This window comes from Sus scrofa, chromosome X, assembly GCF_000003025.6.
Source record: "Sus scrofa isolate TJ Tabasco breed Duroc chromosome X, Sscrofa11.1, whole genome shotgun sequence".
NCBI lineage: Eukaryota > Metazoa > Chordata > Mammalia > Artiodactyla > Suidae > Sus > Sus scrofa.
Window position 1 is genome coordinate 201,999 of NC_010461.5, and position 19,327 is coordinate 221,325.

At 45.4% G+C, this 19,327-nt stretch overlaps 1 protein-coding gene across 1 annotated transcript in view; it reads left to right on the forward strand.

Moving 5' to 3' along the window:
* LOC100621771 (arylsulfatase F-like) overlaps positions 1 to 18,105 on the forward strand; it is a 35,127-nt gene extending 17,022 nt beyond the window's left edge. Inside the window, exons 7-11 of the mRNA XM_021080179.1 lie at positions 3,787 to 3,923; positions 9,386 to 9,520; positions 13,275 to 13,437; positions 15,348 to 15,469; positions 16,622 to 18,105. Of these exons, the coding sequence (XP_020935838.1) occupies positions 3,787 to 3,923; positions 9,386 to 9,520; positions 13,275 to 13,437; positions 15,348 to 15,469; positions 16,622 to 16,974 (910 nt within the window). The 3' untranslated portion in view covers positions 16,975 to 18,105. The remainder of the gene's footprint in view (positions 1 to 3,786; positions 3,924 to 9,385; positions 9,521 to 13,274; positions 13,438 to 15,347; positions 15,470 to 16,621) is intronic.

Sequence of the window (19,327 nt, forward strand, 5' to 3'; positions counted from 1 at the left end):
GCCACCAGGGAACTCTGGAAGGGTTATCTGTGAGCATGTGACAGCTAAGGGATGTTATGTTGAGAGCATCACGATGGCCTTTATGAAGCCCCACTGCATCCAGCACACGGGGAACTTTCCCTCATGAAAATGAGAGGGGCCCCTTCTAGGAAAAGTCCGCAAACATGTTTTTCATTAGCTCTTTCATCATTGGTGGAGGCTTTGAGCTTCACCCCGTACCGTCTTGGGATCTGGACTTCAAGGAATCATTTTCACTGAGTGATGGGAACAAGCCCATGGTGAGAAATAGGGGCGTGTGGGCATCAGCGTGGATGCCGTTCTTTCATGCTGTAGACTTTTGGATACATCAGAAGAAGCACCCTTGATAAAATGATAGCTCACCTGAATCTTCACAGGTGAGTCAGAGCCAACTGAAAGGAAGGAGCAGGCTGGCATTCCTGGCAGAAGCTGAAGCATTAGAAAAATGGTGTGTTTGCAAAGATCCGTGAGCCTTTGGTCTCGGAATAGGATGAACCCAGCCAGGCAGCATCAGAGGAAGTCTTGTGTGTTTGAGGGTTGACTCAACTTGGAGTCTCTTAAGGATTGAAGGGACCTTGTGGAACCCGAAAATGAGCATCATCTTTACCCTTTTGCCGTTTAGAGACCAGGAGAGCGAGAACTCTATTTGCATTGTAGATGCAAGAGGATGGCTGCTTTCCTGTAGGGCAAGGAATGCTCCAAGTTCTGGAAAGCTGGACAAAGAGGTCATTAGCATATTGTGAGGTGGCCCCCAGCCCTTGGAAGCTTCAAGAGGCGAGCTGCTTGGTGAATCAGCCTTGGGACCACAAGCTGGTGGCTCAGGGTCACAAATCCGGAAATAGCTTTCACGTGGATTCTTGGTGCGTGGTTTTCTGAGGGCTGCTGTGACCCGTTTCCTCTTCATGTCTGAAAGTGATATAAATGTATTATTATATGATGGTGCTTGAGGTAAGAAAAATCAGAAATTCATCTTCTAGGGCTAAAATCTGGGAGTTGGCAGGACTGATTTCTTCTGTAGGATCTGGGGAGGAATTTCTTCCTTGTCTATTCTGGCTCCTAGAGGCCGCCTGCTTTCCTTGGCTGTATCACTCCCTGTTCTGCTTCTGTTGTCACGGATCCCCTTATTTCTTCTGATTTCTGATTCTATTATTCTTAGAAGGACTCTTGTGACTGCATTGGGCTCCACCCAAATAAGCCAGGGTCATCTCCCCACATCAAGGTATGATTGACTTCATCACACCCTCAAAGTCCCTTCTGCCATGGAAGATAACGTATGCACAGGGATTGGAATGAGCGTGTGGGCATCGTTAAGGTGGAGCACTGTTCAGTTTGGGTTAAGAGTGGCATTTTGGGAATACTACACAGTCATGAAAAAGGCTGTTTGCCACCACACGGATGCAACCAGAGATGATCCTACTGAGTGAAGTACATCAGACAGAGAAAGGCACATACCATATCATATCACTGCTATGTGGAAGCCAAACTATGACACAAACAAACCTACTTTCAGAACAGAAACAGACTCACAGACATAGAGAAGAGCCTTGGCATTGCCAAGGGGAGGGGGCGGGATGAATGGGGAGTTTGGAATTGGTAGATGCAAACTATGACATGGAGAATGGTTAAGCAATGAGGTCCTGCTGTCCAGCATAGGGAACTCTGTCTAGTCTCTTGGGATAGACCGTGATAGAAGATAGTATGAGAGAGGCAATGTATATCTGTGTATGAGTGGGTCACTTTGCTGTCCAGCAGACATGGACACAACACTGTAAATCACTCTATTTTATAAAAGAATTAAAAAGAATGATGTTTTTGGAAAGAGACGGATCTCAGGGCAGTGAACCCTAAGGTGAAAAACGATCTTCTCTGGTCCTCTTCGTGCAGACACTGAGGAAAATCATCCTGCAGAAACCCATCTCATCTGTCTCTAATAACCTCTGTTGATGTTTCCTATGCTTTTGGCTTTAAAGTATTAGTTTCTCGGGGCGTCCATGAAAAAGCACCACGAGCTGAGTGGCTTACGATGACAGGCATTCATCCTCTTACACTGCTGGAGACCAGAAGTCCAAAATCAAGGTGTCGTGTTCTAGACTAGAAGATGCCTCCTTACCTTGTCCAGCTTTGGAGGGTTGTCAGCCGTCACTGTTCTTCTTTGGCTTGTCTATGTGTCACTCCAATTTTTCCCTTTGCCTTCCTGCTATTTTCTTCCCCTGTGTGTGTGTGTCCTGATGTCTGTCTTCCTATGAGGACACTGGTTATGGGATTTCCAGACCCACCTTCATCTACTCTGGCCTCATCTTACCTAATCACATCCCCCAAAGATCCTCGTTCCAATTACGAACACATTCTGAGGTTGCCGGTGGACATGCGTTTTAGAAGGATACTCCTCAAGCCAGCCCCTTCTGGTGCAACTCTTAAAGAGAAAACGCCCTCTTCCTCCCATTCCTTACTCTCTGCAATCTCATCAGAGCATAGTTTTCCCTAAGGCAGTTGCTTAACTTGTGTGCTGCCCTGCTTTGCTGACAGCATGTGTTTTGTGCCTATCTTTAGGACTTGAAGTAGATCAACAGCTTTGCATGCGTCTCCACACGGAAACCAGAGGTGTGAGGACAGCTTGCCAGGTGGTGTCTGTCGTTGCTTGCCCTGGGGTTGTGAAAGTGCGGAGTTTCTAATAAATCCCGCCTGTGCCCCCATTCCTGTGCCTCTCTTGGAGTGTGACCCTAGTCGGGCACTTTGAGATCCATGTGAAAGTGTGCCGCATGCAGCTGGATTTGATTTTTAATTCCCTGGCTGCAGGTGGGTCTTCTTTTATTTCTTGTCTTTTTCATTTTAGGTGATGGCAAGATATGAAATATAGTTCCCTCTGCTACACAGAAGGACTTTATTGTTTATCTATTTTATATACAGTAGTGTATATCTGTGAATCCCAAACTCCTAATTTATCCCTTCCTGGCCCTTCCCCTCTGGTGAACATAACTTTTTTTTCAGCGTCTGTAAGTCTGTTTCCATTTTGCAAATAAGTTCAAATGTGTCCTATTTTAGATTCCACAGATAAGTGATATCATGCGGTATTTGTCTTTCTCTGTCTGACTTCACTTAGCATAAGAATCTCTAGTTGCATCCATGTGGCTGCAAATGGCATGATGTCATTCTTTTTTCATGGCTGAGTAGTATTCCATCACATATGTGTACCACATCTTTTTTAGCCATTCCTCTGTCATTGGATATTGAGGTTGTTTCCATGTGCTTGAGAGGGATAAACTAGCCTATTTCTGTTTCACAAATGCATGTGTATCCTTGTTTTAGATTCCGCATGTAAATAGTATCATATGATATTTATTGTTGTCTGTCTGACTTTACTTAGTATGAGAATCTCTAGTTGCATCTGTGTTGGCACAAATGGCACGATTTTGTTCTTTTTAATGGCTGACTAGTGTTCCATTGCCTATATGTACCGCATCTTCTTAATCCAAGCCTCTGTCAATGGACACAGGTTACTTCTACATCCTGCCATTGTGATGGTCAGGCAGGGATCCTTCTATATGCATTCATCCTACACGTGCACTGGGGAGCCATCCAGATGCTGGAGGGTCCTGAAATCCTCCCCAGCTAGGATGTCTTTGCAAGGGGCTGTCTGGCGCCTGCATCCTCTCTTGCTGGGTGTGGAGAGGAGAGGAGGGAGGAGGCTGAGGGGTTTGCCCCAAAACGACGTGGCTTGCTTTCCCCAGGTATTGCAGACCCCAACGGATGTGGTTGATGTTTTCTCAGGCACCAGGAAGGACCTTTCCTCCTCCTGTTCTCCTTCCTGCACGTCCACATCCCTCTCCCCACGACGGAAGCGTTCATCGATGTCAGCGAACACAGCTTGTATGGGGATAACGTGGAGGAGATGGATGCCATGCTGGGTGAGTGGCAGGACCCACGTGGTGCCTTGATAGCTCAGGTTGCCCAGAAACAGCCTGTCAAAAGGACATTTGGGATGCACGTTTCACGCGTGAGAAGGGTCACTGCCACCAGGTGGAGTTGCCCTTTGAACCCATGACATAAGAGTGGAAGGTCCGGGACAAAGTCGGTGGCAACACGGCGTCCTGTCTCATACATTCTTTTAGCCCACCTGGCAGGGTGCCCAGAGCTGAGGTGGGGGTTGATGGGCAGCGTGGAGCCTGGACCCCAAACCCTCTTGGGCTGATATAGTGAGAGACAGGGCGGTGGCTGTTCCCGGAACCCAGGCAACGCTGAGCAAAGCAGACTCGGCTTTTCCGGCTGAAGGATGTTGGAATGAAACACAGCGAGGGAAACATACAGGTGCTTTGGAAGTCAGGCCCGACCAAGGGAAGCCCTTCAAGCGCTGTCAGTTTTGCGCCATCTTATATATACGAAATCTTTGCAAAGCATAAATTATTATTATTATAGATATTTTAATCAGATATGTGCACACATGTATATCTATGTAGGTGTGTGCGTGTGTGGTGTGTGTGGTATGTGTGTGTGCTGGAGAATGTGTGTTGATGGGAAGTGTGTCTGTGTGTGTATGTGTCCCCTTCCCAGTTTCCACCCCTCCACCAGGACGGGACCACAACACCCTGCTCTCCAAAGCCCTCTTGCTCATCTTCCTCTATCTCCGAGTTTGGTCCCACTTACCCTTTTTGACAGGGAATGAAGTGACTAATTCCAACCCAGGATGTGAGAACTACAACCAACAAACAAGACCCCCCCCGCAAAGAAAAACAAATCACCTCCCACTTGCTTTGAATTTTTTAGTTAATGGAAAGTTTCCAAAATATGCAAGTTCATAAAATGAATGCTACAGCAGGGAGGTACCCCCAAATAAGCTACTTTGGGGGTGGTTGGATTTCAGTGGGGTTTTCTTGGTGGCACTGGGACAGCAGTACACATGGACCGGTGTGTCGAAACCAGGTGAGCAAGCCATGATGTTTGAAAGGCATATTTTCACCAAAAAAAAAAAAAAAAAAAAAAAATGGTACAGGGAGTTGCCTGCCATGGACACTCACAGGCTTTTTTGTTTTCACTTCATCTTTTCTGCTTTCAATTGCCCCTGCGTAACCCTGATTCAGATTTTTTTGACAGCACGTAAAGTCAAGGACAGGATTATTCTTTGCTCATTTTGGACCTTTTATGACTCTTTCTTGTGGTGGTCGGAGGTGGGTCGAAAGGGAGAGGCCAGTAGTTCTGAATACGTATCTCGATGAAAGAAATCGCTGAGAAAGGGATGAGTGGATAACGTTGCTTTCCACCAGCTTTTGTTCCTACGCTGCGTCTTCGGCACGCATCACATGGATCGGATGCAGTTGCCTTCTCCTCCTGCCCCTCTAAGCACCTAGAAAGTACCCGCCTTCACACCCACGGTGTGTTCGGCTTGTGGACTTGGGTGGGGTCCCGCCGGGAGCTGGGGTCTGCAGTGCCCACCAGGAAGGCACGACGCTGTGTTAGCATCCAACACGTGAGACCCAGGGGACGACACTCACAGGCTTTGTGTGTGTTCTGCCTTGTGTAGGCAGAACGGAGCCTTTGCGGGAAAAATCCATCACCTGTTTCGATGGGTCGTTTCAGAAAAACCGAGAAGTTCATTTAACCCCCCTCACCCCACATCTACCCTGGAAGCTGTCCAGATACCCCCACAGTCAGGAAATGCCATTCTCCTTGTCAGAAAGGCTTCTTGGCAGCGGTTCAAGGCTGGGACGTCCCTTGAGGCAGCCGGTCTTTAAAATGACTTCCACACAACCGTCGATCCCAGAGATGGTGGAATCTGTGGATTTGCATCGACACGATGATGCTCGGCCTGGAGGCAGGGGCGTGAACCACGGAGGGGGTGTGCTAGCGTGGTCCCCATGAAGGCTCTAAGAGATGGAAACCGTCTCTGGCATTGTCATGTCATTATCCCCCTGGACAGGTGAGGGAACAGAAGCAGCCGGTATTGGTGACTGACTCCAGGTTGCAGGTGAGACTGGACCCCTAGCTGCCTGGCTCGGTGGTGCCTGTGTGGAGCAGAGAGCTTATAGACAGAGGTGACGCAAAGAGATGGGCTCTTCCGGAGAGATTCTCTAGATCATCAGGCTCTTGGGTGCTGCCATCGCGTGGGAACCAGGCAAACTCCAGGAACTTCAGCGCCTGGCTTCCTCCCTTCCTCCAGCCCAGGCAGAGGCTTCGGAGGCAAATGCCACACGCGGCCCCACCCAGGGGATAACCTTGGGTGCCTTATGCGTCGCACGTCCCTTTCAGCACCTCTTGTCTCAAGAGCGTGTTTCTCAAGAATGGTAAGCAGAGGCTCACTGTCTGAAGGGAGGAGGAGAAAGGGTTGGACCTGTTGGCACACGGTTACCCGTCTTGGGATTGGGCGGCAGTGGGTGGGCAGGGTGTGCCGGGGGCAACAGAATTACCACTGGCAGGGCAGACAAGCCTGGGAGAGTGCAAAGCTGTCTTAGAAAGTTGTGTGTAGCATGACACACAAACGGATATACAGAGAGAAATGCAAATGGATAAACATGCAGCAGAGAAATTGGCATATGTATCATAACATCTAACGTTTTATTATATAGGCAATATAATATGCTCTATACATCTAGCATATTATATGAATCATACAGTATTCTCCAGCATAGTATGTAAATAATGTATTCTACAAATAATATGATATATATGTCTAGCATATTATTAAATAATAATATATATATTTTAGCATATTGTATAAATAATGCAATATATATCCAGCATATTATATAAATAATACAATATACATTTCTAGAACATTATATAAATAATGGATATTTTATCATGTTATGTAAATATGATATTTAGCATATTTTATAAATCATACAGTATTCTCTAGCATATTATATAAATAATATACAAATAATACAATGTATAACATATTCTAGCATACTATATAAATATACATTTTAGCATATTATATAAATAACATATATGTCTAACATTATATAAATAATACAATATATATTTCTAGCACATTATATAAGTAATATATACTTTAGCATACAGTATATATTTCTAGCATATTGTGTAAATAATATGCTATATACTTTAACATATTATATTAATAATATAATATATAATATGTGTTCAGTGTCATATATAAGTAATACAATATATATCTAGCATATTGTATAAATACTGCAGTATATATGTCTCATATTATATAAAAATATAATGTGTAACATGTATTTCCAGTGTCAACTGAAGTTTCAATGTAGGCAATTACATATTTACACCTCCCCAGTTACTTTCAGTATCTTAGTATTCAGGGAGCTTTAAAAAATAATTAGGGACGGGAGTTCCCGTTGTGGCACAGCGGAAACGAATCCGACTAGGAACCATGAGGTTGTGGGTTTGATCCCTGGCCTCGCTCAGTGGGTTAAGGATCCGGTGTTGCTGTGAGCTGCGGTGTAGGTCACAGATGTGGCTCGGATCCTATGTTGCTGTGGCTGTGGTGTAGGCCGGTGGCTACGGCTCCGATTCGACCCCTAGCCTGGGAATCTCCATATGCCACGGATGCGGCCCTAAAAAGACAAATGACAAAAAGAAAAAAAAAATTAGGGAGTTCCTGGTATGGCTCAGCAGGTTAAGAACTTGACTAGTAGCTATGAGGATGTGGGTTCGGTCCCTGGCCTGGTTCAGTGTATTAAGGATCTGGTGTGGCCATGAGCTATGGTATAGGTCACAGATGCAACAGATCTGGCATTGCTGTGGCTGTGGTGTGGGCTGGCAGCTGCAGCTCCTATTTGACTCCAACCCCGGGAACTTCCATATGCTGCAGGTGTGTCAGTAGAAACAAAAAAAAAAATAATTAGCAGGTGGCCATGGAAAAGTTAGAAATACCTTCTTAGCATATACATGTATATGTTCCATATATAATATAATATATAACTTTATATGTGGGTAATATACATTCATAATATATATTTGATACACACGAATTGACACGTGTTTCAGTTGCTGCTAGAAATATATAAAAACTGTATGAGCAATGTACATTGAAAGTTATATATATTTAATACATAAATTTACATATAGACAACACATATTTCAGTTGATGCTGGAAATATACTTGCTGTGCTTTTGATATAAATTTAATATTTACACATAAATTCACATATATATTTCAGTTGACACTAGAAATATATCTATACTGTGTTTATAATGTAAATTTGTATCTCTAGAAAGGTGTTACCAGTGTCTAATTCTTGTTTTAATCTCTCTAAATGCTAAGAATGGAAACATCTCAAAGTACCTTGATATCTGTCAAGAATACAATTATGTTGAAAACCCTGCCGTCTAATAAAATAAATGTCAGTCATGTTATGTATACTATTACTAAAATGTAATTATAATCATGTTATGTCATGTATTATGTATTATAACATTACTATATATGATTAAAATATAAGTACATAATGACTCATATTTTAATATATTATGTTCCATAATTATAGATTTTCTACATTATTTTGCTCTGCAAATTATACACTATATGCATACATAATAACAGTTTTTTAAGATTTTCTGGGATCTCAACATAGACAGTTATATCCATCTCCGCTAATGTCAAATTCGGCTCTTATTCCAGGAACACATGCCTTTAAGTTTTATGTTGATTGCATGGGTCAGGTGATCCAGAAAAAAATAGGTCAAAATTATAATAATAATAAAGTCTTTTATAGCCGGTGTTAATGAAACAGTTTCAATATTTTACCCATAGGCATGATGCCAGCCCAGCGTTTTCAACTGATTTTATTCTTAGGGTTTGGAGAATTTTAAAATATTTATTATTATTGTTATTATTATTATTTACGGCTGCACCTGTCGCATATGGAAGGTCCCAGATCAGGAGCTGAATTGGAGCTGCAGCTGCCGGCCGACACCACGGCTCCTGGCAACACTGAATTCTTAATCCACTGAGCGAGGCCAGGGGATGGAACCTGCATCCTCATAGATGCTAGTCGGGTTCTTAACCGGCCGAGCCACAACAGGCACGCCAAGACTTTTTAAAAATTATTAAATAGATACTAACCATGGAAATAATTATATGTTTTCCAGCACCACCAACCTAAACGTACACATTTGTAAATTTACTGGGAAATCCATCGTGTTGTATCATGGAATATATATACACATTAATATATATATAATGGTTTTAATATACATAAAAACTATGCATAAAACTATATATATAAAGACACATATATGTATATATATAAACTAGTAAAAAAGAAAAGAAAGTGGCACATCTTAGATGGGAACCATTTTTGCAATGAACCCCCACTGGGACCTCGTAAAACCCACGTCTCACGACACCCTTGGGTTGACGTGTCCCCGTTTCTTCTCGCTGCAGGCAAGCTTCTCGACGCCATCGATGACTTGGGACTGACAAACAGCACCCTCGTCTACTTCACGTCCGACCACGGAGGACACCTGGAGTCCAGGGTGGGCCACATCCAGCTGGGAGGCTGGAACGGGATATACAAAGGTGAGGAGAGGAAGCCACTGCCTCTGCTGGGGACGAAGCTCTCCTGTGGCCCTTCTGATGAAAACCCACCAAATGAAGAGATGATGGCAGGGAACACCCAACAAGCTCCTTCCTTCCTTCCTTTCTCAATGTTTTTAGGGTTGCACCTGCAGCACATGGAATTCCCAGGCTAGAGGCTGAATCGGAGCTGCAGCTGCCAGTCTACGCCACAGCCACAGCAAGGTAGCACCTGAGCTGCGTCTGCAACCTACACCACAGCTCACGGCAACGCTGGATCCTTAACCCACTGAGCAAGGCTGGGGATCAAACCCGCATCCTTATGGATACTAGTTGGGCTCATTACGGCTGAGCCACAGTGGGAACTCCCAAACATGCTCGTTTCATTTCACACTTATTATTATTGTTATTAATATATCAATGTTGATGGATGTCGAGGGCCAGTAACCAAGGAAACGAGACTCAGATCTGGTAGCATTGCTCAGGAAGGTAGCTTTCAGGCTGGCAGGACAGTGAAGACACATCTGGAAACTGGCTTCCCGGAGTTCCCATTGTGGCTCAGCTGGTTAAGAACCTAGTGTACTGTCTGTGAGAGTGTGGGTTGGATCCCTGGCCTCGCTCTCTGGGTTCAGGATCCTGCATTGCCGTGAGCTGTGGTGTAGCTCGTAGATGCAGCTCAGATCTGGTGTTGCTGTGGCTGTGACGTAGGCCAGCGGCTGCAGCTACGATGCAACCCCTCGCCTGGGACCTTCCATATGCCGCGGGCGTGGCCTTAAAAAGAAAAGAGAAATTAAAAAACAAAGAAAAGAAAAGAAATTGGCGTCCCCAGGAACCCTGTAAGATGACAGACTATTAATGCCGGGGATGTCTTTAAAGGAATAGAAAATCTACATATTGATTAATTTATAAGACTGTTGAGAAAAGAGCCAGTAAGAGCAAGTATGATGGCCAGGGTTCCGAGGAGGGAAAAAAAAGCTCCTTGGTTATTAAGGATGTTTTGGTTTCTCTCGTCCAGGATGTGACTCAGCAGAGAAATTGGCCAAGCTGGTCTCAGGTTCCACGATTCAATCCACATATACTGATTGTGAGTCCTAAATGCAGCCTTTAGCTGAGGACAGCTGTCCCTCACCAACGCAGTGGCCTGGTTTATAACAAATCCCCTGATAGGTCCAAGAAAATTATCTGCAAGATGTTCAGGACATGTTATGTGTATTGAAAGAGGTTTTAAAGCATTTTCTAGAGGGGAAAACACTATTGTTCATGCAAACATGCAAATGTTAAACGTATTATTTTTATTATGTTCTTTTTAAGGCGGCACCTGCAACACATGGAAGTTCTCATGCTAGGGGTCGAATCGGAGCTGCAGCTTCCAGCCTACACCACAGCCACGGTAACACCGGATCCAAGCCCCGTTGGCAGCCTCCACCGAAGCTCACGGCAACGCGAGATCCTTAACCCACTGAGCAGGACCAGGGGTTAAACCCACTAGTACCCCTCATGGATACTAGTCAGGTGTGTTACCTTTAAGCCACAACGGGAACTCCAAATGTGTTATTAGAACCTATAATTCATGCACCCCAGTCTTGGATCCCGTAGGAAAGGAATGGGTCGGTATTCATGGATTTTTTTGCGTAGATGAGATAAAGCCTCTACCTGGCGGAGGGTGTGACTTAGGAAGCAAAACCAATCCATCATGGAAAGTTTTCCTGTTGAAATTGTCTTTTTTGCCTGTGAGAAGGTTAAAAAAAAATCTCCGTTTCTCAACAAGTGAGGGTTTTAAACTCCACTTTGAGTCATTTCATGGAAGGATAAAGCACGGTGAACACTGTAGGCTGTCCATTGCACCTCATTTAGTCCAGGGAATTTGGTTTAAGTCCACTTATCTTGGTGTTGTTACCATTGCCTGCTGTTTGCATTCTCAGGAACGCCCTGATCTGATGATAAATGAGCCCATACCCATACGATGGCACTTCAGTGAGTCTTCAGGGTTCTGTTGTGGCTCAGCAGTTAATGAACCCAACTAGGATCCATGAGGATGGGGGTTCGATCCCTGGCCTCACTCAGTGGGTTAAGGATCTGACGTTGCCGTGAGCTGTGGTGTAGGTCAGAGACATGGCTTGGATCTCATGTGGCTGTGGCTGTGGTGGAGGCGGGCTGCTGTAGCTCCAATTCGACCCCTAGCCTGGGATCCTCCATATACTGCGGGTGCAGCCCTAAAAAAAAAAGAACATCCCCACCTTGTATGGACTTTAAATTGTTGTGGAGGGAGGCACAGCTGAAAAAGAAAGTATACATAAATTCTGTGATAGTGGAGAAGGCGGTGAATACTATAGAAAAAAATAGAGTGGAAGCAAAACAAAGACGGGGGACAATCGAGCAAAAAAAAAAAAAAAGTCAGGTGGGAAGCATATTTGCTGTTGTAACTTTTTTCCTTTATTTGTATCAGAGTTGATATACAGTGTTGTGCCAATTTCTGCTGAACAGCAAAGGAACCCAGTCAGACACACATATATCCATTCCCTCTCTCATACTATTCCATCCTGGTCCATCCCAAGAGACTGGATAGAGTTCCCTGTGCTGGACAGCAGGACCGCATGGCTCATCCATTCTCAGTGTCATAGTTTGCATCTGTGAACCCCAACCTCCCCGTCCATCCCACTGCTTCCCCCTCCCCCTTGGCGACTACAGTATTTCAGAGGGTTCTGCGGAGAAGGTAAGTTTGAGCTGGGAAAGAAGCAGCTGTCAATCTGACAGAGCAACATTCTAGGCAGAAAGATTAGCCAGTGCGTAGAGCACAGGGAGCTGTACCTAGTCCCTTGTGATGGAGCAGGATGGAGGATAACATGAAAAAAAGAAGGTGTCCGGAGTTCCCGTCATGGCGCAGTGGTTAATGAATCCAACTAGAAACCATGAGGTTGCGGGTTCGATCCCTGGCCTTGCTCTGTGGGTTCAGGATCTGGCGTTGTCATGAGCTGTGGTGTAGGTTGCAGATGTGGCTCGGATCCCACGTTGCTGTGGCTGTGGTGAGGCCGGCGGCTACAGCTCCACTTAGACCCCTAGCCTGGGAACCTCCAGATGTGGTGGGTGCAGCCCTAGAAAAGACAAAAAGACAAAAAAAGAGAAAAAGAATGTGTGTGTGTGTGTGTATATATGTATACACACACACACACACATATATATATGCCTGGGTCACTTTGCTGTGCAGCAGAAATTGACAGACCATTGTAAATCAACCATAATAAATTTAAAAAAGAAAGAATAGCCGGTGCAAATGCGCCATATTGAATATAATCTTATTTAAGAAGAATAATGAAAAAACCAAACAGCTGTCCAAGATCAAGCATTCCGTGAGTGTGTACTGTTGACCCCATCAGGCTCTGCCCAGCACAGGCACTGAGCAGATATTACAGCAGAGGTTCCTTTATCGCTTAGTTAAGGAGCTCCTGTCATGGTGCAGGGGAAACGAATCCAACTAGGAACCATGAGGTTGCAGGTTCAATCCCTGACCTCGCACCGTGGGTTCAGGATCCAGGTTTGCCATGACCTGTGGTGTAGGTCAGAGAGGTGGCTCGGATCCCGCATTGCTGTGGCTGTGGTGTAGGCCAGTAGTTGTAACTCCGATTGGATCTCCATATGCCACGGGTGTGGCCCCCTCAAAACAAAACAAAAAAAAAAGCAAAAAAATACGATAAAAATATCGCTTCGTTAACCCTGGGACTGTTTTAACTGGGACTTGGTTGCCTTGCCCTGAACACAGGTGGCAAAGGAATGGGAGGCTGGGAAGGCGGGATTCGTGTTCCTGGACTGATCCGGTGGCCTGGAAGGTTGCCAGCTGGAAAAGTGATTGAGGAGCCGACCAGCTTAATGGACATCTTCCCAACTCTGGCTGCCGTGTCCGGAGCAACTCTGCCGCAAGACAGGTGATGGAATACCTATCTAGACAATTATTTGTGCACAGAGCTCGTTTTTCTGCTTTAAGCTGGAGCACTTGGGGATAAAGGAAATAGATAAACTCAACCCAGCAGGTGCGCTTTCTCACCAACCCCCCGGGCTGATTTTGCCCTCATTTATGGCTACGACTGTTGAGTCTTGTTCATGGATCCAGGCTTATGTGGCTGTGATCCACGTCGGACACTTTGAAGTTGTCGACCGGAGGAAAACAGACACAGATCCCTGGTCTGGGAACTTTCGTATGCTGTGGGTGCAGCCAAAAAAAAAATAATAATAATGATAATAATACTTGTTAGAAGGGAAGTGTTGAGGGCTGCAAATTTCACAATGATTTTTTTTCTCTCTCTCTCTTTTTTTCCCCTTTTGTTCTACCCAATTGTGTGGAGGGTTTCTTGCCCTTTTTGGAGGTTTAAAGTTTTCCACCAATGTTCAGTAGATGTTCTGTGTACATCGTCCTGTGTGTAGATTTTTTTTTTTTTTTTGGATATGTTTGTGGGAGAAGGTATATTCCACGTCTTTAATGCCTCCATCATCTTGATCCTGCCTCCTTCACAATGATTTTTTTTTTTTTGTCTTTTTAGGGTCGCCCGCCCCAAGGCATATGGAGGTTCCCAGGCTAGGGCTCTAATTGAAACTGCCCCTGCCAACCTACACCACAGCTCATGGCAACACCGGATCCTTAACCCACTGAGCGAGGTCAGGGCTTGAACTCACATCCTCACGGATCCTAGTCAGGTTCATTACCACTGAGCCATGACGGGAACGCTCACCATGATTTTTAAATGTTTCCTTTCCTGTGGTTGTTGATCGACTCATCCACTGGTGGACTTTTGAGTCATTTCCCCCGTGCATTTTGCATGATATGGAAGAGCCATCCTTGTTTTTAATCCCTAAATAATGTGGATAATAATGGATCTGCCTCATCAAGAGGTGATGGACATGGGGGTGGTTTATTGATTTGGATTTTATGATGAAACTTTGCATGCAGCCTTCATGTGGACATACAGTTTTTAAAAGTCGGTTGAGTGAACGCCCAGGAGTGCAACATTTGGGACTGATTTCAAACGGGCTGCACCATTTTGCATTCCCACCAGCAATCGGTGGGGTTCCAGTTGCTCCACATCCTTGGCGACCCTAACTATAATTATTATTATTTTTTTTTTTCGGCTATGTCTAAGGCATGTGGAATTTCCTGAGCCAGGTATCACATGGGCAGCACAGCAGCAAGCTGAGCTGCTGCAGCGACAAGGCCAGATCCTTCACCCACTTGCCGCAGCGGTAACTCCCATAGGTTTGACAGGTTTGCGGTCAGTGCGGTCCAGCATTGATCGGAGAGGAAATACCGTTGCATTTCCTTGATGACCAGGTTTAGGAATATCTGAGTTCATGATTCTGTTTTTTATCTCTAGGTAGGTTTTACTAGGATTCTTTTTAACCTCAGGTATGATGCATTTTCTAATGTAAGATCAAAAACATAAGCTCTTTAGAGGTTCTATAATGCCTCTTTCCCAGAAGAGGGACACAACTGCAAATGAAATTCTGATCTGTGTGCTCATGGCTTCAACATTTGATGGACCGAGCACTAACATATTCTGTCATCTTGTCGCTTTGCTGCAAAAACTCGGGTATTTTCTCTTTCCCATGGGAGTACAATCTCTCTGACAGCATGTGTATTTTCCTAAATATCCAGTGCACGGTCCTCTTGGGCTATGCAATGGAAGGTCATGGGCAGTCATGGGAGGTCATGGAAGATCATGGGATGTCATGGAGGGTCATGGGAAGGTCAGGGAAGGTCATGAAAACTCATGGAATGCACCGACCCTCCTTCAGACAGCCTGGTGGTCAGCTTCCCTTGTCTCATCTTTGCATCCACCCGCAGGATTATAGATGGAAGAAACCTCCTGCCCTTGCTGCAGGGTGATGTCCAGCGCTCAGAGCATGAGTTTTTGTTTCACTACTGCGGCACTTTCCTGCACGCCGTCCGCTGGCATCCAAACAACAGTGAGTACTCCAGCCCCTGCTCCCCAGAACGCCAGGAGGGAGGTCCTTCAAGCCAGTTCCCAACACTTTCTTCTCCCCACTCCCCACCTCCCCACTTCACCCCAGACCAGTCCTTTTTAGGGCTGCCACTCAATATATCTCCTTGGAACATTTTCTGAGAATCACTGTCTTTGGAAAGGCAAGGGCATGCTGTACATATATGCAATGGAATCCTACTCAGCCTTAAAAAAGAAGGAAATAATACCATTTGCAGCAACTTGGATAGACCTGGAAAGGATCATACCAAGTGAAGTTAGTGAGACAGCGAAAGACCACATGTTATCATTTTATATGTGGAACCTAAAAAAGGATACAAATGAACTTATTTACAAAATAGAAACAGTCTCACAGACAGAGGGAACAAAATTACTGTTACCTAAGGGGACAGGTGCAGGGAGGGATGGACTGGGGGTGTGGGATTGGCCCATTGCACCCTGAGGTTTGTGGAGTGATTGGCCAACGGGGACCTGCTGTCCAGCACAGCAAACTCTACCCAGTGTTCTGTGATTGTCTACGTCAGAAAAAATTCTGAGAGAGAATGGGTGTGTGTAGACATACATCACAGAATCCCTTTGTTGTACCCCTGAAACTAACACAACATTGTACGTCAACTCTATTTCAATAAAACTTGAAAAAAATGAAAAAGAAATTTGAATTTTGAGGAAGAGAGCAAATAGCAAAAGATAAGTAACGTAAAAGTTCCCGTTGTGGCTCAGCAGGCTAACAACCCAACATAGTGTCTGTTAAGGATGTGGATTCAATCCCTGGCCTTGCTCAACGGGTTAAGGATCCAGCGTTGCCGTGAACTGTGGTGTAAGCTGCAGACGCACCTCAGGTCCCACCTTGCTGTGGCTGTGGTGAGGGCCAGCAGCTGTAGCTCTGATTCGACCCCTGGCCTGGGAGCTTCCCTATGTTGCAGGTTTGGCCCTAAAAAGAAAAAAATAAAGTGTCCAGTCAACTAGGGGATTTTGAAGTTCAGGATTGCTCTAAGGATGAAATGATATTTAGCATTAACCTGTAGGCAGAGAGACCCGAAAGATGTTGGAGAAGGTAGAAAGAACATAGGACAGTTTCCCAGGGCTGGATGTCTCTGACATGTGTTTTCTCATCCAGGCGAGGCTGTGTGGAAGGTGCACTATGTGACCCCGGTATTCCAGCCGCCAGGGGCGCAGGCCTGCTACAAGACCCTCTACTGCAGGTGTTCAGGGGAACTGGTCACTTACCACAACCCTCCTCTTGTCTTCGACCTGTCCAGGGACCCCTCTGAGTCCACCCCTCTGACGCCAGACACGGAGCCCCTGTACGACGTCATAATCAGGGCGGTGGCAGATGCCGTGGCCAAACACAAGAAATCCATTCTCCCGGTGCTGTCACAGCTCTCAGAACTGAATCGTGATAGCGTGTGGCTGAAGCCCTGCTGTGGGGTGTTCCCGTTTTGTCTGTGTGACAATGAGGGGGATGCCTAAGCCGTGGGGTCAGGCAGAGGTAGTGGTTGAGGGCAGGCAGTGAGGGTTGCCAGCTGGCGCATGTTCTGGCAGGGATGGAATGAACTGGGGAACAATTCTACCATCTCAGAAAGAGCTGCTGCAGCTGAACACACTGCCTCAGTCCTCTGACACCCATGAAGCCTTGGAGGCAGAGTTTTGGGTGAAGCAAAAAGAATAGCTGTATGGCTCTGCCAGGGAGAGGAGGCCACCAGCAGGCAAATGCTTCCAAACTGTGTGTCCTCCCTTGAGAGGGGACAGCAAGGGGTTTTATGGGTTTAGTTTGAAAAATAGCATTATTGATTAAGGTGTCTATATTATTCTCCCTTCTTACATTATTTCAGAATCTTCAAGTCTGGCATTGGGGGGCCTGGTGATGGTTTCTGGTTGTCTTCAGCTCTGCCTTCTCTCTGGAAAGAAGATTGCTTATAGGGAAGGGGTGTTAGGGCTGTTCAATTACAGAAGAAAACACTAGATGCAATAAAACACTTGGTGCAATAGAACTCTTAACTGGAAAGTAACCATGAGTAAAAGAAAGCAATTCAGCCAGGACGAGATCATTTGTGAAAAGCCTGTTAGAGCAAGGGCATGGACAATGCTGGGCTGAACTTCATGGAGACTTGTTTCCACTGGTTTTTAGCTGTCACCACATTTCCTCATCATGAACTCTGGAGTCAGCCTATTGGAGGGGAGGGGAGGCCTGGGAGATGAAAGGCAAAGCCTTTTCTTTCAAAACACAACGATGTAAGGGCTTGTACACAGTTCCAATACTCTGGGGTGGATGGTTTTCAGCTGAAGGCAACTAAGATCCAGCAGACTCAGGAAAAGCTTTGCACATCCCCCTTAACTGCCTAAAAGAATTTAGATCAAGAACTCTCACCAGAGATAAACTTTTCATATTGGGAAGCCTTATCTGCCCCCAATGGCAGATGCTGCTTGACTAAATCTGGTCTGCTCTTCTTCCTCTGAATTGTCTTCCTCCTATTTGAAGTCTCAGACCCTCATTTCCTTCTCCTTGCCTCAAGTGGGAGTATAAACCTCGGTTGCCTGACTGCATTGGAGTTTTACATCTTTTGAGGATGTATGTAATTAAATTACTTTTCCTCCTGTTAATCTTTTTTTTTATTTCTTTTTATGGTGGCACCTGTGGCATATATGGAATTTCCCAGGCTAGGGGTCGAATCAGAGCTGCAGCTGCCAGTCTACACCACAGCCACAGCAACAGATCCAAGCCACATCTGTGACCTAGCCCATAGCTTGTGGCAATGCTGGATCCTTAACCCACTGAGTGAGGCCTGGGATCAAACCTGTGTCCTCATGGAGACAGTGTAGGGTCCTTAATCCACTGGGCCACAGTGGGAACTGCTGTTGATTGCTTTTATATTAATTTAGATATCAGATCATCTTATGAACCTGGAAGGCAAAGAATAAACATTTTACAGCCCTCTGAAAGCCAATATGCCCAGACTTTCAGATGAGTGGATGTCTGTTGGTTGTAATGCTTTCTATTAATTTTTTGTTTGATTCTTGGTGCTCAATGTCAATCTAATTTTCAAGTTCACTGTTTTCTTTTTATGGCCACACCTGTGGCATGTGGAAGTTCCTGGGCCAGGGATCAAACACTCACCATGTAATAATCCATGTGCCAGTTTCCTGAGGCCGTCATGACACATCACCCCAACACATTGCTTAAAACAGCACAGGTTTCTTCAGACCAGAAATTAAGGAGATGCTCTGATCTCTCTGATGTCCTGAGTAGAAACTTCACTGCATCCTGCCAGTTCCTGAGGGTTCCTGGTGGTCCTGGGCGTTAACTGGCTTATGGACGGATCTCTGCCTCTCTCTGTGTCTGTCCCTGAATTTTCTTCTCTCTATTTTTTGTCTTTTTAGGGCTGCACTTGCAGTATATGGAGGTTCCCAGGATAGGGGTCGAATCAGAGCTGCAGCTGCAGCTGCCAGCCTACACCACAGTCACAGCAACACCAGATCTGAGCCGCATCTGTGACCCACACCCCAGCTCATGGCAACACTTGATCCATAACCCCCTGAGCGAGGCCAGGGATGGAACCCACCTCCTCATGGATAGTAGTTGGGTTTGTGACTGCTGAGCTATGATGGAACTCCAGAAGTTCCTTCTCTTTAGAAAGACATGCATCCTTGGATTAGAATCCACTCTAATTCAGGAGGAACCTCAGCTTCACTTGATCACATCTGCCAAGACCCCATTTCCATACAATATCTGGTTCCCAGGTACCAGGGTCATGGGCACCCACCTGTCATTTATGGGGGAATGTTCAGCACACGCTACCTCTGTATAACAGATGTTTCCTAACTC